We start from the raw sequence: 26724 nt of genomic DNA, 5'->3' as shown, positions 1-26724 counted from the left end.
CCTGGTGTGGTGTGATTTTTAACTTTGTACACCCTAGTCCAACACCAGCATCTCCAAATCATCACCTCAAAGAGTTATACTTTTAAATTATACTTATTGCTGTTACTTTTATACAAAAGTTACTTTATTACAAATATATACAGATACTGACAACTCAATGAATAGCATCTACAGTTAGTATAAATAGGACAGTCTGAATGCATTGTGAATGAGAAACCTGCGTATGATTCCTGCCCAGGTAACATAACCATACACAATCCTGCAATTATTTACGGTCCCTGACACACAAATACTACTGTTCATTTACAGCTTTGTATGCATGGTTTTTGTTCTTTCCAATCAGACTGTTCTTGAGATGAGTGGTAAAAATATTTCAGGAATAAAAGTTTCTTACTAAATCTGAAATGGATTCCAATATTGCAATTTCATTAAAGTATATGCAGGATCAAGAGGGCCATTTTATCATATTCTCCCTTGTCCTTACTGAATACCATTTTTAATTACTCCCCTTTATTCAACTCTGAAATGAATCTAGTCTCCTGCTCTCAATCACCTTTTCTGTCAACTAGATCTAGCTATTGATCACTCTCAGCCTGAGGAACTGATAGCTCCTCTCTGCCCTTCCTACCAAGGTGTAGCAGGGAATTGCTTCTGGCCTATTTTCTTTATCTTGTCATGCTTTATAAAGTCTCCACTCTGGCATTTTCTGAGGCTGGTGTGTTACCAAAATGCTTCTGTATCACCGAGGGTCAGTTTTGTTATATTTCCATGCATTGTCAGTATGCTCTAGGTTTTGTGGTATTAACTCGGACTGCACACAGTGTTCCAGGAAGAGCCTGACTGGATTATCTCAGTGCTTCTCAAGATTAGGGGGTAAATTCAAACCAGGTGACCAGACAACACTATAATCCAAACCTGTGACTCCTGCACCCTCTGAGCACAGCTCAATAATGGCAGAGAGAGAGAGTTTGAAGCCAATCAAGATGCAGTGGTACACAAACAGGGGAGGTGCCCACAGCCAATAGGCATTGAGGAGATTTCAGTCAATATCAACAAAGTCAGGCCCTTCTCAATCTCTGACTATTTTAGACATTTTTTCAGAGCATGTAGTGTATTCTGTTTATAGAAAACACAGCAGCCAAGTTCCTACAAACAGCAATGAGATAAATGTTTTGGGAGTTGGTTGAGGTGTAAATATGAGCCAGCCATCAGCAGTAGGAATCACAGTCAGTTTTCATAACCTATCACCAGAGCAATTAGGATAATTACAGTTGATCTATATCCCTTAAAATCTTGAACAGGAAAGACAGCGACTGGTCACGCTTCCCACGGGAACTGTATAGACAGCAGTCAGCAGAACAACACATTTATCACCAGGAGACAAGATGGAATTTGAGCATAGGAATATGTAACACAAGGCTGTGTTGGAATCTCTTCTGGCCCAGGTTAATTTCAGAATTACTCAGATCTGAAATACTATGGTACATCCTGATATTGTGAAGGATGATGTATTGACAAAAGGATTCTTGTTTAAGGATTGCTCAGATTTCTCCCCGGATCTCAGAGATTTTGTTAAGGAAGCTGGGTTGAATCAACGTATAAGCCTCAACAGTGAGTGATGATAGAAGCCATCACAGTGGAGGGCAATTCTGCCTTCAACATCACAGTATTCAGTGGGAAATGCAGGGAAGTAGTCAGAGTCCATAATGATAAGCGCCCTTCCTCACTGAGGTCAGGAGTAGTCTTGTCCCTGCAATTGGCAAACTCAATACAGCACTGGAGTTCAACCTGACATCCAGTCTCAGTTCAATGACTGAGTGTTGCACTAGAACAGAATCATCAGGAGAACGTGGTGAAATTCTTCCTCTTTAAACCTGAAAATAACTTTACTATTTGCATTTATACAAACCTGCCCTGCTACAGAGGTCGGTCTTTGGGGAGGCATCAATTAGCCAGGCAGTATGAGGCAGTAACAAGGCATTTACAAAGGGCATTATCAGACAAACAAATTGGCACAAAGCCAAAAGAGGTGTCATTGGGTCAGGAAGCCAAAAGCTTAGCTAAAGGTCTAGGTTTAAGGAGTGTTTTGAAAAGAGAGGAGGAGTGGAGAGAGTGCAGGAAGGAGGGAATTCCAGGGCTTAGGAGGTAGGGCCCCCAATAGTGGAATGATGGATATCAGGAATGAGCAAGAGGCCAGAGTGGCCGCCATTCTGTACAGGCAAAAGTGAGGACTGCAGATGCTGGAAACCAGAGTTTAGATCAGAGTGGTGCTGGAAAAGCACAGCAGGTCAGGCAGCATTCTGCACCTCAGATGCTGCCTGATCTGCTGTGCTTTTCCAGCACCACTCTGATCTAAACAGCATTCTGTACAGTTTGACCTAATCGCTGGTCAATCCATTGAAAGTGAATCTGATCTTTCAGAACAGTTACCTGTCAGCGCAAATAGTTAAAGCAAAGATGGCATTAAAATCTCATATGAGTAGATAATAGTGTTTTAAGTCTGTGCTCTGATGAGTTTCCAAGTCCTTGAACAGTCCATGTTGAAGTGAGCTGGAGCAGTTAGTGCAGGAGATCCTTGCGCTGGATTGTCTGGTACCACACTGCCGTCGGGAGATTTTGACAGCCCATGTACTCCCGCCTAACCTCTTCTGGAGTCAGAGGTGGGTTGTCATAGCAAGGTCCTCCATAGATCGTGCTGTTCAGGAGCCCTGGTGTAGATTCAACTACCCCAAGAGTCGAAGGGGCAGCCCATGCAACATTCTGGGAAAAACAAAGTCACAAAGTGTTAGACATTTCCGAGCTGATGATAAAACCTTTTCACGCTGAGGGTGGTGGGGGTCTGGAATGCACTGCCTGGACAGGAGTTGAAGCAAGAAACCTCACAATCTTTAAAAAGTACTTGGATGAGGACTTGAAATGTAAAAATGCTCAAGGCTGGAAAGTAGGTCTAGTGTAGATTTAGAGTCATTTTGTATCGATGGGCCAAAGGGCTGTATGATTCTGTGATAATCACATGTGTACCATGATAGGAGCACTGACAACCAATTCCCTGCAAAGCAAAACCTACACTTGTTAACTTTACAGTAATGTAACTTGTGTCAATCCTACTCCGGATCCCCCTTCTCAGTTGGATAGGGTGGTACGATGGCTCAATGGTTAGCATTGCAGCCTCACAGGGCCAGAGACCCAGGTTTATTTCCACCCTCAGGCAGCTGTTTGAAATTTGCACATTCTCCCTATGTCTGTGTGGGTTTCAACTGGGTGCTCTGGTTTCCTCCCACAGTCCAAAAAACTAAAGGTTAGATGGATTGGCCATGCTAACTTGATCATAGTGTCCAGGGATGTGCAGGCTAGGTGGGTTAGCCTGGATGGGATGTTCTTTGGAGAGTTCCAAATTGTAGGGATTCTATGATACACTAATATACCAATCCCAGCCACAAACTATTGATTCCAGCTTTTCAACCAGTCATTTTTTTTTCTCTAAAACATGACTGAAGTTTTGGGTCCAATTCTTTTGCTGACTTTTCCCTCACTTTGTTTCTACTGTTCACTAGACAACAAACATGTCACAAGGTCCATGGTGGTCCTTGGCATCAGGGTCTGTTCCCACCAACCCACCCTGTCAATTGGGCACATTATACCTTACCTAGTAAAAGCACAATCTTCGGTCCTATGAAATCTGATGAACATGGAGAGGTTAAGAAGATGAAAGGTGCCTGTGTTCTTGGTACGGTGAGAGAGAAAAGGGAAGCATTCCCCAGTAGAGTGAGGGAGATCTCGGGAGGGGTGTGCTGTGCTGAGGAACAAAGAGAGGTCTGTTCCACAGTGTGAGCAGAGAGAACAATAGTCTGTGGCTCATTGTGAAGATGGGAGCTGTGTCCCCAGTACAGTACAATAAGCAGTGGACCCACTTCCCTTCATTGTAAGACGTTTGGGCAGTGGAGATATTTATTCTACTGTCAAGTTGTAACTTTGCAGCACAAATGGAAGATATAGCCAATATAGGGGGGAAAGAAGCATTTAATAATCACTACCAGTTTGTAAAATAATGTCTAACTCTTTGCCAAATTACTGTAAGACTGTCAATGACACACATTTGTAATGATTCGAAGGATCTGGTGTTGAACAATCACCTGATGAAGGAGCAGTGCACCGAAAGCTAGTGCTTCCAAATAAACCTGTTAGACTATAACCAGGTGAAGTCTGATTTTTAGCTTTGTACACAATTGGAAATTTAGCACTGAGCCCATGATGGATTTTACCACCTATCCTTCTGTAGAGGTCAGCCTTTGGGTGGTAGCAATGAGACAGACAGAACAAAGCTGCAAAGGCCAAGGGATTACATTTCTTTTACATGCTTATGTACATTCTTAAATAGCTTCAACTCACCTTGAAGAGGTAATCAATGAGACATTGATTGGGATGAAGTTCTCCCCAAAATTCAGTGAAGCAGGAGGCCCAGGTGAACTCTGACCCCCTGCTATTGCTGATCAGAATAACATTTGGATGCTTTTTGGAAGAAAGCAGTTTCTTTGCCAGTGTTCCAGGGTAACTTTGATCGACAAATATTAACACCCTGTGTGCATTGCACCCTTCCAGATCCATCAGCAACTCTCCCACCGTATACTTCTCCTTCTGGTCAGCCTGAAGATTTAATTGATGGACAGAGTCACATAGCCATTCAACCCTGAACTGTACAGTACATTCCCAGTACACCATATCAGACATTCAGCTGGTTCAACCATACAGATCAGAAAATACTAATTTCAAAGTTTTATCAAGCGCTTTACTTCTTATTAAAACTCGATCTTGTGATGTGTTCATTACTGCTCCATGCAGTGTTTATAACTCAAGAATTTCTGATAGGGCTGAGTAACTTGCTATCGAGGGAAGTTAATGTATGATGTTGCTGGACTGGAGTCTTGTTTCAATCAGTCCGGGTAAAGACGGCAGATTTCCTTCACTAGAGGACATTGATGAATTAGATGGGTTTTTAATGACAACCCAACAGATACGTGGTCAGTTTAAATCAGTTGAATTCAAATTGCAGTCAGCTGTGGACAAATGTGCCTTATTACAAGATCCCAGTGTAAAAGATCCCAGGACCAGTATTCCCTCTAATTTTCTCACTGTACAGGCCTCAGAGAGCTGTGCGAGGCAGCAATTGCAGAAACAGATCAATGCATTGATTGGAAGCTGACAATGATCACTGTTCTCGGAACACTGTCCACAGAACGTCAGAGCAGCTGTGTGCACACAGCCCACAGGGAACAATGCTCATGATTCTCTCCGAAGGACAGCAAGCGAGTTCTCCCGAGCATCCTGGACCCGATCGGATTTCCTCAGCCCGAGTTTACTGGAGTTTAGAAGAATGAGGGGTGAATCTCATACAAAGTTATAAAATTCTAACAGGATTAGACAGGGTAAGGATGTTCCTGATGATCAGGGAGTCATGGTCTATGGATACAGGGTGGGCCATTTCGGACTGAGATGAAGAGAAATGTCTTCACCCAGAGAATGGAGAGCCTGAGGGATTCTCTGTCACAGAAAGCAGTTGAGGCCAAAGCATTGAATGTTTTCCAGAAAGACTTAGATATAGTTCTTAGGGCTAAAGGGATCAAAGGGTATAGGGAGAAAGTACCATGAGCTTATTGAATAGAAGAACAGACTCAATGGACTGATTGGCCTATTCCTGCTGCTATTGTCTATGTTCCTGAAAGATTTAAACTGACCATGAAGCTGTTGGATTGTCATTAAAACACATCTGGTTCATTAATGTCCTTAAAGGAAGGAAACCTGCAGTCCTTATGCAATCCAAGCGGCTGCAGTCCAACACCTTCGATCTTGACTCTTATTGCCCTCCATAGGTCTATTACATCACTGTTTGTGGGATCTTGCTCTGCAACACATCAAACATGCTCCATTGGCTGTATAATACTTTGAGACATTGTGAGGTAGTGTAAGGAGAGGTCCAAATGGGAGTTCTTTGATTTCTGAAGTCACTAAGTTAGGACCACCTGAATAAGATGATTGGTAAGATGTGTCATGAAGTAAAGGTCGTGCAATACAGTATCAGCCAAGTGACAGAGCATTGGTGGTTAAGTAAAACATTCATCCCCAAGTAGAACTGATTCTGCTCAATGCTTTGTGAAGTTAAGTCGTCTCTGGCAGAAAATCAATATCCTTTAACTGCACCTGCACAACCCACAGTTAATGATTTAGGGAGATTACTTAGAAATTAAATTCCGGGCATGCTATTTATCTTAAGAATTTTTTTTTAAATGAGAGCTGATTGCCAGACTGTAATGAATTCGCCAAAAGCTTCCCTGTGTTTCCTGGATTACTTGACAGAACAAAAAAAAGACACAGGAGTTAAGATGAGATGAAAGTGTCCAGCCTCCCTGGAACTCAATTCTTGTAGTTTCTGTCTTTTGTGATCCACCTAATCCTGACCCTGAAAGGATGCATTAAGTGGACCATTATTCAGCTCTCTCCACTTATCTCTCAGATTGGCAAATAAACACTTAACAATTGTCCTTTCATCCACTTGAGTGCCTTTGGTGGCCCTTTTGCGGACAAACTCCCTTTAAACAAAACCTTTTCATTCCCAAAAGTGATTATCTTGGGTTATGGCTGGGCAATGATACTGAGAGGAGGAATGGTTTGCTTCACTGTTCTGTCTTTCAGTTGGCAAAAGTGGGACTGTGAGAAACGAACTGAGTTATACCTGTACTGATTCACCTTAAATTCTACCATTCAAAACGAGCTACAGCTTTACAGTGTGGAAAACCCAAGTCGTTAAATGCAGTAAAACCCAGACACTGTTGTACTTTTTGAAGCATGTACTGTTGTAAGGTACAAAATATAATAGCTTATTTGTGCACAGCAAAGTCCTACCCACCTTACTGCAATAATGACCAGGTATCCTGTTGAGATCAAGGAATGGGTATTGCCCTACTGTTCGTAAAATAGTCGACAAAGTCAGAAGTCACACAACACCAGGTTATAGTCCAATGGGTTTCTTTAAAATCACAAGCTTTTGGAGCGCTACTCCTTCATCAGTGAAGTCAGAAGTCAGGACTTCACTTGATGAAAGGGCAGCACTCCAAAAGCTTGTGATATTAAATAAACATGTTGGACTATAACCTGGGGTCATGTGACTTCTGACTTTGTCCACCCCAGTCCACCACTGGCACCTCCACATTGTGGCTTAGACTAGTGGACTTGGGATCTTTTAAATCTACCAGAGAAAGCAGATAGATCAGATTAACATATTGTCTCCAACTGAAAAATATAACAATGAGTAGTCAGCCTACAATCCAAAGGGAAATCATGCTTGTTCAAACCTTACTGAATCTTTTGAGGAGGTTACAATAGGAATGGCCCCTGGTTATGCAGTAGGTGTAATTTATCTACATTCTCCAGAACTGGGCAATAATCGACTCATGAATAAGGTCAGAAATTGCAGAGATAGAGGAAATAATAGATTACTAGCTGCCTTCAAGATAGAAAGTGGAGAGTGGGAATATCCAGTTGTTATTCAGCATTCCAGAAATAAAATTGGGAATACAGAGAATATTTCTTTATCCACAGAAGAAACATTGAGGAAACTTGATTGATTTATTGTTGTCTCGTGTACTCAGAGACAGTGAAAAGTGTTGTTTTATGTGCTATACAGGTAGATCGTAACATACAAAGTGCACCAGGGTAACAGAACAGAGTGCAGAATACAGTGTTCCAGCCACAGAGAAGGTGTAGAGAGAGAGAGAGATCAGAATTAACATTGGAGAGGTCCATTCAAAGTCTGATAACAGCGAGGAAGAAGCTGTTCTTGAGTCTATTTGTACGTGTTTTCAAATTTTGATACCTTCTGCCGGATGGAAGAGGGTGAAAGAGAGTATAACTGGGGTGGGAATGGTCTTTGATTGGTTGCTTTCCTGAGGTAGCAGGACATATAAATGGAGTCAGTGGATTGAAGGCTGGTTTGTGTGATGGACTGGGCTGTGTTCATGACCGTCTGTAATTTCTTATGGACTTGGGCAGAGCAGTTGCCAAACCAAGCTGTGATTCATCCGGATAGGATGCTTTCTATGGTGCATCTACAAAAAAAAGAGAGTGAGAACATGGAATTCACTCCCATAGCAAATGGGTTGACTTGAATCATTTAGATGCATTAAAAAGGAAGGTAGACAGACAATTATTCTAAGCTTATTCTATTATCCGAAAAGAGTGAGATGAGGAAAGACAGGAGGAGGGTGAAGTTAGGATAAACACCAGAATAACCTGTACAGTATATCTGAAGTGAAAATAAGGGATCACTGACAGTGTAGTACTCTATCAATATTGCACTTTGAATATCATTTTGTTTCAGTAATTCAGTCCCTTGTTTGGGACTTGAATATGGAATGATGTTGCAGGTAATTAGAAGCTCGAAGTTTGATTAAATACCTACAATGCCATTCTTATTGACGTCCCAGAGTAACATGGTCCCATCATTCCGTGTGGGGCTGTTGAGATACAGAACCAGAGAATCAGCACAGTTGACAGCACGGCAAACATAGGAGATGTGGCTACGGATCATCACCTTCTCTGTGGCTGGATAGATGTCCTCAGTCTCCTCGTCCACTACGCAGAATGAAAACAATGAAATTACCAAGAGTCTCCGGTCAGTCTACATTAAACAACGAAAGTAAACAACATTTCTCTTTCGACCAACATAGAACATAGAACATAGAACAATACAGCGCAGTACAGGCCCTTCGGCCCTCGATGTTGCGCCGATCAAAGCCCACCTAACCTACACTAACCCACTATCCTCCATATACCTATCCAATGCCCGCTTAAATACCCATAAAGAGGGAGAGTCCACTACTGCTACTGGCAGGGCATTCCATGATCTTACGACTCGCTGAGTGAAGAACCTACCCCTAACATCAGTCCTATATCTAACCCCCCTTAATTTAAAGCTATGCCCCCTTGTAATAGCTGACTCCATACGCGGAAAAAGGTTCTCACTGTCAACCCTATCTAACCCCCTAATCATCTTGTACACCTCTATCAAATCACCCCTAAACCTTCTTTTCTCCAAAGAAAACAACCCCAAGTGCCTCAGCCTTTCCTCATAGGATCTTCCTACCATACCAGGCAACATCCTGGTAAACTTCCTCTGCACCCGTTCCAGTGCCTCCACATCCTTCCTATAGTATGGCGACCAAAACTGCACACAATCACTACAACAACAAATCAGATCATATCACATCGCGGTTTGTGGAATCCTCTGCACAACCGACCAGTGCGCTTCCTCTATTACACCAGTGACTACACGTAAGAATGACCTCATAGGCTAGAAAGTATTTAACACATCTTGAGGTCATGAAAGGTATGGTAAAAATTATTATTATTTTTTCTGATTTATCACCTTGGATTTCTCATCCTCACACCCATTCGAGTATTTATCTGATTGCCTTTGACAAGTTATTATTGAATCTGTTTCCCCTGCTGAGTTAATCCACCCGATGATTTATATTTAATCAGTACTGATCCAAAGCCATCTTTATTTACTGGGAATCTGGTTGCATTATTGGTATTGGATGCACTTACTGCTTTATCGTCATGGGAAATGGTTGGCTCACATTGCTGTGGGTCCGGAGACACATGTAGGCCAGACCAGGTGAGGAGACACATGTAGGCCAGACCAGGTGAGGAGACACATGTAGGCCAGACCAGGTGAGGAGACACATGTAGGCCAGACCAGGTAAGGATGGCAGATTTCCTTCCCTGGAGGGCATTATTGAACCGGTTGGGCTTTTATGACAATCGACAAGCGTTTACATGATTACCATAAAGCCTGCTCTTCATTCCAAATCTTATGAAATTTAAATTTCACCATCTGCCATGGCATGACTTCTTGTCTTCAGAACTCTGGATTACTACTTCAGTGAGTATAGAAGTTGGGAAGTTATGTTGCAGTTTTACAGGACATTGGTGAGACCGCACTTGGAGTATTGTACTTAGGTTTGGTCACCTTGCTATAGGAAGAATGTTATTAAACTGGAAAGAGTGCAGAAGAAATTTACAAAGATGTTGCCAAGACTCAATGGTCTGAGTTATAGGGAGAGGTTGGACAAACTAGGACTTTTTTCTTTAGAGCGTAGGAGAATGAGGGGGGGATTTTACAGAAGTGTATAAGATCATGAGAGGCATGGATAGGGTGAATGCAATCAGTCTTTTTCCCAGGGTTGGGGAATTGAGGAGTAGAGGGCATCAGGTTAAGGCTAGAGGGTAAAGAGTAAAAGGGAACCTGAGGGGCAACTGTTTTACACAGAGGGTGGTATGCATATGGAATGAGCTGCCAGCGGAAGTGGTTGAGGCGGGTACATTAACAACATTTAAAAGGCACTTGGACAAGTATATAGTCAGGAAAGGTTTAGAAGGATATGGGGCCAAGTGCTGGGAAATGGGGTTAGTGATGATGGACATTTTGGTCAGCATGGACCAGTTTGGGCCAAAGTGCCTGTCTCTGTGCTGTAGGACTCTGTGAATTTGTGACATTATCACTACCTCCCCTTATGAGGAATATGAAACAATATTATTTTTTGCAGACATTGAGTCTAGGCTCACTGCTATGATTTGTTGTGGGATTAGGAGAAATCAGCACAGTAACTCCTCTGATCTTTCAGTTTGCTGTTTTACACAGACTGTGTGATCACAGTGAAACAAGAAACATCCAGACGTTATCCAAAACAATCTCACCCTCTCCCCTTTCTCTGTAAAGTGCTCTCTGCAATTTTCTGTCAAATCAGCAGAAAACTTACATTCTGAAAAACTGAATAAATTATTTTAAAACATAATGACTGCTAGAAAGTTACTCCAGATGCTGGTATCTGTACTGAAAACAACAAATGCTGGAGATCACAGTGGGTCAGACCGCAGCCACGGAGAGAGAGCAAGCTAACGCTTTCAGTCGAGATGAGTTTTCATCAGAGCTGAAGTGAAATGTGGAGAGGGCAGTAGTAATGCTATAGTTTAGTGGGGGAGTGGGGGAGTATTGGTTAGTGGGTATAGAGTGCTGCTGGAGAACACGTGTTTATAGTTCAGATTAAGTGATCAGAATGTGAGAATGGTGTGCCTCCTCACAGACTTGGAAGGACAGTAACTGGAATGGGAGGAAGGGAGGACATTATAACAAGCTAAAACAAAGGGAAGAAATGGTTGCCAATTTAAAGATGTTGAACTCAATATTAAGTCTGGAAGGCTCTAAAGTTCCCAGTCTAAAGATGAGATATTGTACCTCCAGTTCCACTAGAAATAACCCTGGGTTCAACTAAGTACCTAGTGAACTAAAGACTGATCATTATGTATGGGTATCATAGAGTCCATACAGTGTAGAAGCAGGCCATTCGGCCCATTGAGTCCACACTGACCCTCGAAAGAGCATCCCATCCAGACCCACCCCTTCCCAATAACCCTGCATTTCCCAAGGCTAATCAACATAGCCTGCACATCCCTGAACACTACAGACAATTTTCCATGGCCAAGTCACCCTACCCTGCACATCTTTGGACTGTGAGAGGAAACCGGAGGAAACCCATGCAGACACGGGCGAATGTGCAAACTCCACACAGACAGTCAGCCCGAGGGTGAAATCAAACCCTGGTCCCTGATGCTGTGAGGCAGCAGTGCTAACCACTGTGCCACCGTGCTCCCCCATTGTCAATATTCGGATATCATTGATGAATTGAAAGGTTTGTAAGACCAATCACAAGTTTTGTGTTTTGGACTGATGATACAGAACTGTGTTGTCCCGACTATATCTTTCCTCTCCATTCATAATATTAATGTTTTGTCTGTTTTTTCCCTTTGTGTTTGAGTGTGGGAATTTTAAAGGGGTAAAGTTACAATAGTTAACACATTCTTGTTCCAGTTAAAAGTGTTACAATATTATTTTAATCAAAAACAAACAAAAACAGAGAGTGCTGGAGAAACTCAGCAGGTCCGGCAGTGTTGGTGGAGAGAGAAACAGAGGTTACTGTTTTGAGACCAGGGATGCTGCACAGCTCGGAGACTGTCAGCTCTGCAGATGCTGGAGATCAGAGTCAAGAGTGTGGTGCTGGAAAAGCACAGCCGGTCCGGCAGCATCCGAGGAGCAGGAAAATCAACGCTTCATCAGGACCTTCACCAGGGTGATTCCTGAAACGTCGATTTTCCTGCTCCTCAGATGCTGCCTGACCTGCTGTGCTTTTCCAGCACCACACTCTCAATGCTGCAGATCGAGCTGAGTTCCTGCAGCACTTTGTTTTTGTTTGTTTCAGAACTCCAGCATCAGCAGCTGTTTGTTTCATTGTTTATTATTACTGAATCCGGTGAGGTTTACTTTAATCCTGGGTTGCAGTTGTCAGAGGCAAATTGGGATTTTCATTAAATCTATGTTCTATGTTTATATTTGTAACAATTTCAGGAATAGTAGGGCTTGATTTCCAGTGTGCTTAGAGACATTACAGTGGTCTGATTCTGTTTACAAGGTATGTAGTTATTTTAGGGAGTACTGCTTGAACTTACCCGGGATCTGCCCATCTCCTGCGAAGAAGGTTTTGATGTTCTCCACCCGGAAGCCATTCCTTCTCAACATTCGATAGAAGTGTAACACGTTGTGTACGTGTCTCTGGTATGTAAGGTGCTCCTTCCAGCCTCCTGAAAATTAATGCAACCGCAGGATTAAGGAGAGAAATCTGTTGGCAACAGCGAAATGTACTCCTTAAACTCATTCCACACAGATAAACTAATGTACAGATGTACAGCACAGGAACAAACTCTTCGGTCCAACCAATCCATGCCAACCAGATATCCTAAATTAATCTAGTCCCATGTTCCAGCACCCGGCTCATATTCCTCTAAACGCTTCCTATTCATATTCCCATCCAGATGCCTGTTAAATGTTGTAATTGTACCAGCCTCCACCATTTCCTCTGGCAGCTCATTCCATACACGCACCACTGTCTGCATGAAATAGTTGCCCGTTAGGACACTTTTAACTCTTTTTCCTCATGCCTTAAACCTATGCCTTCTAGTTCTGGACTCCCCTACCCTGGGGAAAAGACCTTGTTCTATTCATGCCCCTCATGATTTTATATACCTCTATAAAGTCACCCCTCAGCCTCCGATGCCCCTGGGAAAATAGCCCCAGCCTGTTCAGCCTGTCCCTATAACTCAGTCCCTCCAACCCTGGCAACATCTTTGTAAATCTTTTCTGAACCCTTTCAAGTTTCACAACATCCTTCCTTTAGCCCTTTTCACCGATAAAGTGTTCTGGCCGTTATCACATTGCTTCATCCCTGTTCTTCTTTCCCATTCATATTTGCCCTTTGCCTTCCCTCTCCTTTGTCTGTCTTTATCCTCCCTCCCTTGTCCTTCCTCAGTATTCCCCTCCTTATCATTCCCTTGCCCTCTCTATCCTACCTCTCTATCAAATTTCACTTCTTCTTTGACCATTCCTTTATCGTCCTACATCTCTCTCTCGCTACTACACCCTGTCCCATTCCTGAGCCCCTCCTTCACTCTTGTCTCCTCTTTTTTCTCACTCTCTTTCTCCCCATTCCTCTCTCCTTTCTCTTCCTTCACATTATGTCCTCTCACACATACTGACACACACACACACACACTGACACACACACACACACACACAGACACACACACACACACACAGACACAGACACACACAGGGACACACGCACATACACGCACCCACGCGCCGACACACACACAGACACACACACACACACGCACCCACGCACACACATGTACACACACACAGACACATACAGAGACACACAGACACACACACACGCACCCACGCGCACACACGCACCCACGCGCACACACATATACACACATAGTGTGAAAATCTCACCAGAGAGCAGCACCCCATGGTCACAGGTCTGGTACATTCGGCAGGATTTCTGTGAAGAGAGTTGTTGTCGATGACACCGGCGTGTGTTTTTATTTAACTCACAGTTGGCGACGGCAGGGTTGGGGCTGCTGATGCTGAGAGGCTGAGGGCAGGCAGCAAAACCCTTCTGTTCTGGAAGAAGACAGGGCAGTGTTATTTTGCGACAATTCCTGCAAACCAAGCTCAAGGCTGACTAAGGGAGAGTGTGCAAAGGTTCCTCAAAATAAATTGTTTGATCAGATGTCGGAGTTGGGCCTGATTCAAATTCTGGTTCCTACACACACACACACACACACACACACACACACACACACACACACACACACACCAAATATTCTGCAGCAATTTTACCTGAACGCACCCATTGGGAAACTGTTGGGATTGGATATAGTGCTGTGTACACACATCTGATTTCTCTAAGATAGGAATGACTTGTACAACCCCTCAACCTCAACATCACCATCACTCCATAATGTCTGTCAGTCTGTCTCAAATTGCTGAACAGCTTCAGTTCCCTGGGAATAGCAAATCCCAAATATTCACAACTATCTGAGTGAAGATAGGTCTCCTCGGCACAGCCTTAAATGTCTAACCCTTTACCCCGAAACCACAACCCGTGGTTGGAACAGAAAAGCATCATAGAATGATTACAACCATTTGGCACATCGGATTTATCCCAGATTTTTGTAAAAGATGTTTAGCTCGTTTTCCACCTTCCTCTGTTGCTCTATTTCCTTCAGGATCTTATCCAATTCCTTTTTTAAAGCTTCCATGGAATCAGCCTCCTCATTTTCTCAGGCAGTTCATTCCAGATCACGGTAAAGTAGGGCTGAGTCAGCACAGCTTCATCAAGGGGTGGCCATGCCTGACAAATCTGTTAGAACACTTTGAGGAGGTAATGAGCAAGCGAGACAAAGGAGAACCAGTGGACATGATCTGTTTGACAGGGTGCTACACAGGAGGCTGCTAAATAAGATAAGAGCCCATGGTGTTAGGGACAAGATACTGGCCTGGATAGAGGATTGGCTGACTGGCAGAAGGCAGGGAGTGGGGATATAGGGGTCTTTTTCAGGATGGCAGCCAGTGACTAGTGGGTAAGTGTTGGGACAACAACTATTCATGTTACACATTAACGATCTGGATGAAGGAACTGAGGGCATTGTTGCTAAGTTTGCAGATGACACAAAGATAGGTGCAGGGACAGAGAGTGTTGAGGATGTGCGGAGGCTACAGAAGGACTTGGACAGGTTGGGAGAGTGGGCACAGAAGTGGCAGATGGAATACAATGTAGAAAAGTGTGAGTTTATGCACTGTGGCAGGAGGAATAGATGCTTAGACTATTTTCCAAATGGGGAAAGGCTTTGGAAATCTGAAGCACAAAGGAACTTGGGAGTCCTAGTTCATGATTCTCTTAAGGTTAATATGCAGGTTCAGTTGGCTGTTACATGGGCAAATGTAACGTTACCATTCATTTCAAGAGGGCTAGAATACAGAGTTGGAGAAAGTGAGGACTGCAGATGCTGGAGATCAGAGCTGAAAATGTGTTGCTGGAAAAGCGCAGCAGGTCAGGCAGCATCCAAGGAACAGGAGAATCGACGTTTCGGGCATAAGCCCTTCTTCAGGAATCCTGAAGAATTCTCCTGTTCCTTGGATGCTGCCTGACCTGCTGCACTTTTCCAGCAACACATTTTCAGCTCTAGAATACAGAGTTATACTGCTGAGGTTGTAGAAGGCTGTGGTCAGATAGCATTTGGCATTAGAGGGGGTCCAGAGGAGGTTTACAAGAATGATCATCGTGGTGAAGGGTTTTTTCATATGAAGAGTGGTGACGACTCTGGGTCTATACTCAGTGAATTTTAGAAGGATGAGGGGGGATCTGATTGAAACTTATAGAATAGAACATAGAACTGCATAGTACAGACTCTTCAGCCTTCGATGTTGTGCCAACCTTTTATCCTACTTTAAGATCAGATTGACCTACATATCCTTCATTTTACTATAATTTATGTGCCTAACCAAGAGTTGCTTAAATGTCCCTAATGTATCTGACTGTACTCCCACTGCTGGCAGTGCATTCCACACACCCACCACTCTCTGCAGAAAGAGTCTCCCTCTGACATCTCCCCCAAACCCTCCTCCAAACATACTGAGAGTCCTGGATAAAGTGCACATGGAGAAGATGTTTCCACTAAGAGGGCACAGCCTCAGAGTGAAGAAACGACCCTTTAAAACTGAGATGTGAAGGAATTTCTTCAGCCAGAGGGTGGGGAATCTGTGGAACTCATTGTTGCAGAGGGCTGTGGAGGCCAAGTTACTGAGTATATTTAAGACAGAGATAGATAAGGTATTGACTGGTAAGGGCTTAAACGTTACAGGGAAAAGTCCATCAGCCATGATCAATGGTAGAGCAAACGATTTGGGCCGAATGGCCTAATTCTGCTCCTTTATCTTATGGTTTTACCATTCTCTGTAAATGATTTTTCTCATGTTACCTTTCGCTCTTGTGCCCATTAACTTACATTTGTATTCTGTATAATTCTAAATTCTCTATCTAAGGAGACATAGCACTATTCAGCACTAGACAAACCTAGACAAACCCTCTAACAGTTTATTTTAATTTATTCAGGAGATGTGGGTTTCACTGGTCGGACCAGCATTCATTGCCCAGCCCTTTTCGAAGGGGGTGCTGAGCTGCCTTCTTGAACCAATGCAGTCCTTGGAGTGTACAGTCTGTGAGGGAGAGAATTCAGGATTTTCACCCAGCAACACTGAAGGAATATATATATATATAATGCCTTTGTACGGAATATAATGCACATGTAAACTGAAGGCAGTATATTTCCAAGTCAGGCTGGTGAGTGGCTTGGAACTTGCAGGGGGTGGTGTTCCCATGTATCTGCTGCTCTTGTCCTTCTAGATGGAAGTGGTCATGGGTTTGGAAGGTGCTGTCTAGGGATCTTTTGGTGAATTTTGTACATTTCAATTGCCTTGAAACCTTCTAAGTTCCAGAGAACAAAGGGCCCATTCCACACCATCTTTCTCCCCAAGGAAGCTCTCTCACCCCAGAAATCATCCTCTCCAATTAGATCAATATCATTTGACTATGACACTGGTGTTCCACTCATTCCCAAGGTCCAGGCCAAGCAATTTTCATCCTTTAATTTCATCCTTTTACTGGCAAATTCTTTTAAAAGACAATTACATATTCAGTGAATCTCAGTGAACAAGTGTGAAAGGGTCAAATCAGAATATTTTATCAATGCTTAAACTAGACTTTTTACTGATGGGATAATGTAAAGGATGGAACAAGACAGTACGTTACGTACCATGACAGCACATCTCCAGGTAGGAGTGGTTACATACTGCAGCAATATACAGGGATCTTTCCGTCTAACTAATTCTATGCTGTCCCTGTCCTGTGAATGTTTGATCAGGACAGTGTGGAGGAAGCTTTACTTTGTATCTAACCCCATGCTGTGCCTGTCCTGTGAATGTTTGATCAGGACAGTGTAGAGGGAGCTTTACTTTGTATCTAACCCCGTGCTGTGCCTGTCCTGGGAGTGTTTGATGGAGGACAGTGTAGAGGGAGCTTTACTCTATATCTAACCCCATGCTGTCCCTTTCCTGGGAGTGTTTGATGAGGACAGTGGAGAGGGAGCTTTACTTTGTATCTAACCCCGTGCTGTCCCTGTCCTGGGAGTGTGTGATGGGGGACAGTGCAGAGGGAGCTTTACGCTGTATTTAACCCCATGCTGTCCCTGTCCTGGGAGTATGTGATGGGGGACAGTGTAGAGGGAGCTTTACTCTGTATCTAACCCCGTGCTGTCCCTGTCCTGGGAGTGTTAGATGGGGGGACAGTGTAGAGGGAGCTTTACACTGTATCCAACCCCGTGTTGTCCCTGTCCTGGGAGTGTTAGATGGGGGGAAAGTGTAGAGGGAGCTTTACTCTGTATCCAACCCCGTGTTGTCCCTGTCCTGGGAGTGTTAGATGGGGGGAAAGTGTAGAGGGAGCTTTACTCTGTATCCAACCCCGTGTTGTCCCTGTCCTGGGAGTGTTAGATGGGACTATGATAGAGGGAGTTTTGCTCCATGTCTAAGCCTATGCTACCCTTGATATTGTGCGCTGTAAATGATGGAGGTAGAAGTTAAGGAAGACACCAACCTACACAGCGGAGTCTTTGTTCTTTGTGCACATCCCTCTGTCCCACCACCAGAGGAATAAAGTGTATCTCACACAGTCCCACAAGCCGTTCCTCTCTCCAGGAGCGACTGCTGGTGTTGCGCACTTCCCTTGTCAGACTGCCCCTGGTCGCCTGAGCTTTTAGCCGCTTCCTTGCTCGATCTTTATTGTTGTGTTGCTCATTACGACTGGTCCTTCTCTTCAGCAGGTTCTCACAGCGGCTCTTCAGGGCCAGGGTCATGCATTCATAGTTACCTGGGGAGCATATCGAAGGAGTTTAATTACATCTCACTTTGAGCACAGCACAGGACACCATTCACCCCATTGTCAATCCTTTACTCGATCCTGTTATAGATATTAATTCATTGTATTTATTCACTTTCCTTTTAAAATCCCATTCTAGATTCAATTTTCTCCTTCCATTTGTGCATTAACTTTTGACATTTCTTGTCTTTAGTCTGATCTTTAATGATTAATGCCATCACTGTTGACCAATCACTGCTCGTGGTCTCTAATCGAAATTGGTTTCTGGTCTAGCAACACCTCAGTTTTAAAAATCTCAATCTTGCTTCCAAATTCCTCCAGGTCCTTGCTCCTTCCTAATCAAGTAACCTCCAGCCTGAAACTCTTTGAGGTCTTTGCATCCCTCCAATTCTTATAGAAGCCAAATTTTTATTCTACCACCATTGATGTACTTTACTTCCATGGGTCCTAAACTATGGAATTCTCTCCCAAAATGTTCCCAATTCTCTACTTGTTTTCCTCTTTTACAATGCAGTTTTGAAACAACCTCCCTGAGCAGGCTTTAGTTCACCTGCACTATCATGTTCTCAAGTGACAGAATGCTGCTGTGAAGTGCCTTCAGATAATTTACAGTAATAAAGTTACTATATAAATGTGAGTTGTTGTACAAATCAATCTCTTGTGCTCCCTGTCTATATTTATGAAATCTGAAACATAACCAACCGTTAAACAGTCCATCTACTTGTAAGAAAAGATTTACAAGGATGTTGCCAGGGTTGGAGGATTTGAGCTATAGGGAGAGGCTGAACAGGCTGGGGCTGTTTTCCCTGGAGTGTCGGAGGCTGAGGTTTGTAGAGGCTTGTAAAATCATGAGGGACATGGATAGGATAAATAGACAAGGTTTTTTACCTAGGGTGGGGGAGTCCAGAACTAGAGGGCGTAGGTTTAGGGTGAGGGGGGAAAGATATAAAAGAGACCTTTTCAAGAAGCAGATGGTGTGAGTATGGAATGAGCTGCCAGAGGAAGTGGTGGAGGCTGGGACAATTACAGCATTTAAAAGAATAGGAATACGAATAGGAAGGGTTTGGAGGAATATGGGCTGGGTGCTGGCAAATACGACTGGATTAATTTAGAATATCTGATTGGCATGAATGAGTTGGACTAAAGCGTCTGTTTCCCTGCTGTGTAACCGCATGGGCGGTATGGAGGCACAGTGGTTAGCACTGCTGCCTCACAGCGCCAGGGACCCGGGTTCAATTCCCCACTCAAGTGACTGACTGCGTGGAGTTTGCACATTCTCCCCGTGTCTGCGTGGGTTTCCTCCAGGTGCTCCGGTTTCCTCCCACAGTCCAAAGATGTGTAAGTTAGGTGAATTGGCCATGATAAATAGTGTTAGGTAAAAGGGGTAAATGTAGGGGAATGGGTGGGTTGCGCTTCGGCGGGTCGGTGTAGACTTGTTGGGCCGAAGGGCCTGTTTCCACACTGTAACTAATCTAATCGATTACTCTAAGTGATCATTTAGTTTGGTTCCAGTGACCATGTTGTGTGCATACTGTGAAACAGGTGACCAGAGCAATACCCACTGTCTGTGTGAACCCACTGTCTGTGTGAACCCACTGTCTGTGTGAACCCACTGTCTGAGTGAACGCACTGTCTGTGTGAACCCACTGTCTGTGTGAACGCACTGTCTGTGTGAACCCACTGTCTGTGTGAACCCACTGTCTGTGTGAACGCACTGTCTGTGTGAGCCTGCTGTCTGTGTGAACTCACTGTCTGTGTGAACCCACTGTCTGTGTGAAGCCACTGTCTGTGTGAACCCACTGTCTGTGTGAGCCTGCTGTCTGTGTGAACACACTGTCTGTGTGAACCCACTGTCTGTGTGAACCCACTGTCTGTGTGAACGCACTGTCTGTGTGAACCCACTGTCTGTGTGAACCCACTGTCTGTGTGAGCCTGCTGTCTGTGTGAACACACTGTCTGTGTGAACCCACTGTCTTTATGAACCCATTGTCTGTGTGAACCCACTGTCTGTGTGAACCCACTGTCTGTGTGAGCCTGCTGTCTGTGTGAACTCACTGTCTGTGTGAACCCACTGTCTGTGTGAACCCGCTGTCTGTGTGAACCCACTGTCTGTGTGAACCCACTGTCTGAGTGAACCCACTGTCTGTGTGAACCCACTGTCTGTGTGAACCCACTGTCTGTGTGAGCCTGCTGTCTGTGTGAACACACTGTCTGTGTGAACCCACTGTCTTTATGAACCCACTGTCTGTGTGAACCCACTGTCTGTGTGAACCCACTGTCTGTGTGAACGCACTGTCTGTGTGAACCCACTGTCTGTGTGAACCCACTGTCTTTATGAACACACTGTCTGTGTGAACCCACTGTCTGTGTGAACACACTGTCTGTGTGAACCCACTGTCTGTGTGAACCCACTGTCTGGGTGAACCCACTGTCTGTGTGAACCCACTGTCTGTGTGAACGCACTGTCTGTGTGAACCCACTGTCTGTGTGAGCCTGCTGTCTGTGTGAACACACTGTCTGTGTGAACCCACTGTCTTTATGAACCCACTGTCTGTGTGAACCCACTGTCTGTGTGAACCCACTGTCTTTATGAATCCGCTGTCTGTGTGAACCCACTGTCTGAGTGAACCCACTGTCTGTGTGAACCCACTGTCTGTGTGAACCCGCTGTCTGTGTGAACCCACTGTCTGTGTGAACCCACTGTCTTTATGAACCCACTGTCTGTGTGAACCCACTGTCTGTGTGAACCCACTGTCTGTGTGAACCCGCTGTCTGTGTGAACCCACTGTCTTTATGAACCCACTGTCTGTGTGAACCCACTGTCTGTGTGAACCCACTGTCTGTGTGAATGCACTGTCTGTGTGAGCCTGCTGCTGTGTGAACACACTGTCTGTGTGAACCCACTGTCTTTATGAACCCACTGTCTGTGTGAACCCACTGTCTGTATGAGCCCACTGTCTGTGTGAACCCACTGTCTGTGTGAACCCGCTGTCTGTGTGAACCCACTGTCTGTGTGAACCCACTGTCTTTATGAACCCACTGTCTGTGTGAACCCACTGTCTGTGTGAACCCGCTGTCTGTGTGAACCCACTGTCTTTATAAACCCACTGTCTGTGTGAACCCACTGTCTGTGTGAACCCACTGTCTGTGTGAATGCACTGTCTGTGTGAACGCACTGTCTGTGTGAACCCACTGTCTGTGTGAACGCACTGTCTGTGTGAACGCACTGTCTGTGTGAACCCACTGTCTGTGTGAACCCACTGTCTGTGTGAATCCACTGTCTGTGTGAATGCACTGTCTGTGTGAACCCACTGTCTGTGTGAACCCACTGTCTGTGTGAACCTGCTGTCTGTGTGAACCCGCTGTCTGTGTGAACGCACTGTCTGTGTGAACGCACTGTCTGTGTGAACCCATTGTCTGTGTGAACCCACTGTCTGAGTGAACCCACTGTCTGTGTGAACCCGCTGTCTGTATGAACCCACTGTCTGAGTGAACCCACTGTCTGTGTGAACACACTGTCTGTGTGAACCCGCTGTCTGTGTGAACCCGCTGTCTGTGTGAACCCACTGTCTGTATGAGCCCACTGTCTGTGTGAACCCACTGTCTGTGTGAACCCGCTGTCTGTGTGAACCCACTGTCTGTGTGAACCCACTGTCTGTATGAGCCCACTGTCTGTGTGACCACACTGTCTGAGTGAACCCACTGTCTGTGTGAACCCACTGTCTGTGTGAACACACTGTCTGTGTGAACACACTGTCTGTGTGAACCCGCTGTCTGTCTGAACCCACTGTCTGTGTGAACACACTGTCTGTGTCAACCCGCTGTCTGTCTGAACCCACTGTCTGTAAGCTGCGCCTGGCTGCAAGGCAAACCATTTCTGACAACTGTGGAAGTTCAGCATCATATCAGCCAACTGGTGCACCGTGAGAACCCAGTACCCAGTATCTGACTAAGATCCAAATATTGACCCAAGGTGTCACAGAGAACGTCCGGACTCATTTTTGAAATAGTGTCAGTGGGATCTTTTCATAGAGTCAGGGGGTTGTACAAATAGGAAACAGACTCTTTGGTCTCACACAGCCACGCCAACCAGGTATCCTAAATTAATCTAAACCCATTTGCCAGCATTTGGCCCATATCCCTCCAAACCCATCCCATTCATATACCCATCTGGGTGCCTTTTAAATGTTGTAACTGTACCAGCTCCATCACTTCCTCAAGCAGCTCATTCCGTTTATGCACCACCCTCTGTGTGAAATAATTGCCCCTTATGTCCCTTTTAAATCTTTCCCCTCTCACCTTAAGTCAATGCTGTCTATTTGTAGACTCCCCCACCTGTTGAAAGGGCAGCTAGGGGCACAGTTTAACATCTCATTTGAAAGACAGTACCTTCAACACTGCTGCTGTTCCTCAGTATTGCACTGACTCACAGTCAACAGGGGCTACAGTTATTTGGGAGGTTTTATCAACATGATACAGTGCTGTTACAATGGTTATTGCCTTTTTTTAATGCAAACTGGAATTGCTACAGAAACTCAAAAGCATATGTGGAGAGAGAAACAAAGTTAAGGTGTCAAGTCCAAAATGACCCTCACTTGGGACACTTGGATGGTATATTGAAGAAGAATCATACTAGACTCGAAATCGTGATGTGGAGGTGCCAGAGTTGGACTGGGGTGGACAAAGGCAGAAGTCACACGACACCAGGTTATAGACCAACAGGTTTATTTGAAATCACAAGCTTTCAGAGCACTGCTCCTTCATCAGGTGACAGATATGGTCACTGGAACCAAATTAAATGATCACTTATAGGTAGCTAGACTGTTTAAAGGTTGGTTATGTTTTAGATTTCATAAATATGGACAGGGAGCATTAGAGTAAAGGATTGATTTGTACAACAACTCACATTATTTGGCAGCATTAATACTGTAAAATATCTGAAGGCACTTCACAGCAGCATTCTGTCACTTGAGAACATGATAGTGCAGGTGAATTAAAGCCAGGGAAGTCCTGTTCAAGGTGCACTTCACCTGACAAAGGAGCAGATTTGAAACATCACCTCTGTTTCTGTCTCGCCAGATGCTGCCAGACCTTCAGATCTCCAGCATCTACAATAGTTAGCTTTTATGGTCTCAGTATCTCACAGTAATGGCTTGAGAAATTCAACTAGGATTTCCCTCCTGATCACATCATGTGGGGCTGCTGATTCAATGTTGTGCAAGGACAGCTTTTGGTTCAACTGTGATGCCCCACACAGTGGAATAGGCAGCTAACTCTCAATGTCTGAGCTCACAATTTTCTCTCATCATTCACAAGACGTTAGTGTCACCAATTTTGTTGCTCATCCCTGATTGCCCTTGAATCACGTGTCTTGCTTGGTCTTTACAGAGAGTTAAGAGTTACCCTGTGAGTCTGGACTCACATGTAAGGCAGACCAGGTAAGGATGGCAAACTAGATGGGAATTTTATCAGACAGTCCAGTAGTTACATGTTCACTGTTGCTGGTGCTAATATTTTAATCCAGATTTCTTTATTTAAATTTTTCAGTTCCTCAGCTGGATCTGAACTCCTGGCCCCAAAGTATCTGGTGCAGAACTCTGGTTTACACGTTTATTCACATAACGACTATGTTACCTTACTGTTAAAAGGGCTATCCCATTAGAGAGTAGTTTGCTCTGTGGGACTCTATGTGTCAGTGAGGGTCAATGCCTCTGGGACGAAGGGGTAATGGTGCCTCAGTCCTCAGCATCTGTTACACTCCATGTAACTTGATCAAACATTAGATCATCACAGATCACCAGCTCTCAGCTTTCTCCAGTTTCCACATCAATATCCGGAACAAAAGTATAATATCTTACTAGCAACATATCTCCATAGCCAAAAATATAGAACAATCATATAATCAGTATGTTGTAATGAACCCTGTTTAACAAGGGGCCAATAGATAACACGGATGTATTTATAAATACAGCAATAACTGACAATATAAAACTAAACCCAGAACAAGGACATGACAACAGTGATGCAAATTGATGCAAAAGCACAACATATAGACAAACACATGCAAAAATAGGCCAAAAAATAATGCTACAAGTCCGAGAACGTTCAAAATATTCCAGTACCATAAGCATATTTAAACCCCCAACCTAACTCCGCGAGGTACAAGAACCAAACCCCTTGCAATGCTAGGTACTGAATCTAGACAGAGCTCCAAGCTGACTATGGGTCAGACACAATCCCCATAGTCAGGTGCAGTCAAACACATTCCCACAGAATTGGACAGACTGTCACAGTCAGATATAGTCCCACACAGTCAGACACTTTTCCTCACAATCCCAAACCGTCACAGTCTCACACAACCGGATACAATCGCAGTCTCTAATCCAGTTCTCCTAATCCTCCTTTCCTTCTGTGGTGTTTAGATTTGTTTCCTCTGACCTTTAATTCTGTGTAAAAAATCCAGTTACAATAAACCGCGGACCACAACATGATCATGTTATTAAAAATTCATGAACAGCTCTCGTTCTCAAGGTCAGAGACTGTGATGTGACTATTTTAACTTCCCTATTTTGGTTTGAATATGAATTCATCAGAACTTTTGTTCTCTCCACATTTAATTTTGACTTTTAAATCCTATTCTCTCCTTCTCCTCTACCTTCCAGTTCTTTCTACAGTCTTTCTGTCCTGCCCTCTCCCTGTGGTTCGTACACTCCAACCTCTCTCTCTCCTTATCCCAAATCAATCGCCAACCATGCAATTAGTTAACCTCTACCCTCCAGCTAGTCCATAGGAACAGGACTGATCCATCAGGATTGTGCACAACAACAACTTGCATTCAACTAGCATCTTCAATGTACTAAAAATATGTCTCAAGGTGTTTCACAGGGGCAATTGTCAGACTAAAGTCTAACATTAGGCCACAGAAGTTATATTTGGACCAAGAGCCTGGTGAAAGAGGTCTCTTTCTGAAGGAATGTTCTAAAGGAGGAGAGACTGGTTTCATGATTGAATTCTAGAATATGAGCAACTACAGGAAATTGAATGATGCAGTGGGGACACAAGAGAACACTCTTCAATACTTACCTAAGTACAGTCCCTCCCGAATCCCACATCTCCGCTCATTCACGTTGAAGTCAACGTAGAAGACAGTAACTGGGTGGCCAAAGCTAAGCTCCGGACTCGGGTCGAGGGTAATGACAGCGTCATGTGGGGATCCCAAACTGAGACCAGAGTCCGGCAGGATGGTCAGCAGCTTCTCCCCAGCCCGAGGCTCTGCTGCATAAACCGCAACAGCTGTCTGCGGGATCTCTGCCAGTCGCTTGCACTCAGAGTCAGACAGAAAGGACACCCGCTGGCAGAGGCTGGATTTCAGGTAACCCAGGCTGGCTGTAGACCAGCGGTGAAGCCGGGCAGCTTTGAACTGCGACCCCTCGGCCCCCATCAGCTCAACAAGAATTGCCACGGACAGCAGCCATTCCCAGTGCCAGCTCATGACCAGGATCACCAGTCAGCACAGAGTCCCCAGGGAGGGATGAGAGAGTGGAAACCACACACAGCAGTGATCCCCCACCTTCAGAACTCTTCAAGGGGTGCACGCTGAGTCCTGGCTTTGTCAGCTGAAAGCACTCAGACATACACACTCAGCAACAACCTCAGGAGGGAACACACTGCACAGCTGACTGCTCCAAACTGTGGGGAGCCACCACTGCTGCTTCCAGTCAGTTCTGAAATGCTGGCTCCACCTTCCACAGTCTGAGACCAGAAGCTGGGCGGAGCTTGGCAGATCCCCCTCTCGACTCAGTCCCAGCATCTCCCCAGTATACATAGGGCTGGAGACAGAGGTTCCTTCATAGAGTCATAGAGACGTACAGTACGGAAACAGACCCTTCGGCTCAACTTGTGCATGCCTACCAGATATCCTAAGTTAATCTCGTCCCATTTACCAGCACTTGGCTTATATCGCTCTAAACCCCTCCTAGTCATATACCCATCAGATACCTTTTAAATGTTTTAATTGTACCAGCCTCCACCACTTCCTCTGGCACTTCCATACACGCACCATCCTTCAGGAGAGAGTCTCTCTCACGCACACACACACTCACACTCACACACACACTCACACACACACACACTCACACTCACACACACACACACTCACACTCACGCATACACTCACACACACACACTCATTCACACACACACACACACACTCTCATACACACACATACACACACACTCACACTCTCATACACACACACTCACACACACAATCACTCACACTCACACAGTCCCACATATTCACCCACGTACATACGCACAGTCACTCACACTCTGT

At 44.6% G+C, this 26724-nt stretch overlaps 1 protein-coding gene across 1 annotated transcript; it reads right to left on the bottom strand.

Annotated features, from left to right (window-relative positions):
- Positions 1–106: 106 nt before the first annotated feature.
- On the bottom strand, positions 107–26087 carry LOC140482488 (uncharacterized). Its single transcript, XM_072580029.1, has 7 exons — positions 25473–26087; positions 18108–18380; positions 13907–14077; positions 12559–12690; positions 8453–8625; positions 4390–4644; positions 107–2760 (listed from the first exon to the last, which is right to left on the bottom strand). Exons 1-7 carry the CDS (start codon positions 25879–25881, stop codon positions 2560–2562), a joined length of 1614 nt encoding a protein of 537 aa, XP_072436130.1. The 5' UTR covers positions 25882–26087; the 3' UTR covers positions 107–2559.
- Between the last annotated feature and the right edge of the window lie 637 nt (positions 26088–26724).

Source organism: Chiloscyllium punctatum, chromosome 10, assembly GCF_047496795.1.
Source record: "Chiloscyllium punctatum isolate Juve2018m chromosome 10, sChiPun1.3, whole genome shotgun sequence".
Lineage (NCBI taxonomy): Eukaryota > Metazoa > Chordata > Chondrichthyes > Orectolobiformes > Hemiscylliidae > Chiloscyllium > Chiloscyllium punctatum.
Note: the sequence above shows the minus strand (reverse complement) of the source record. Positions and strands in the feature narration are given on the sequence as shown.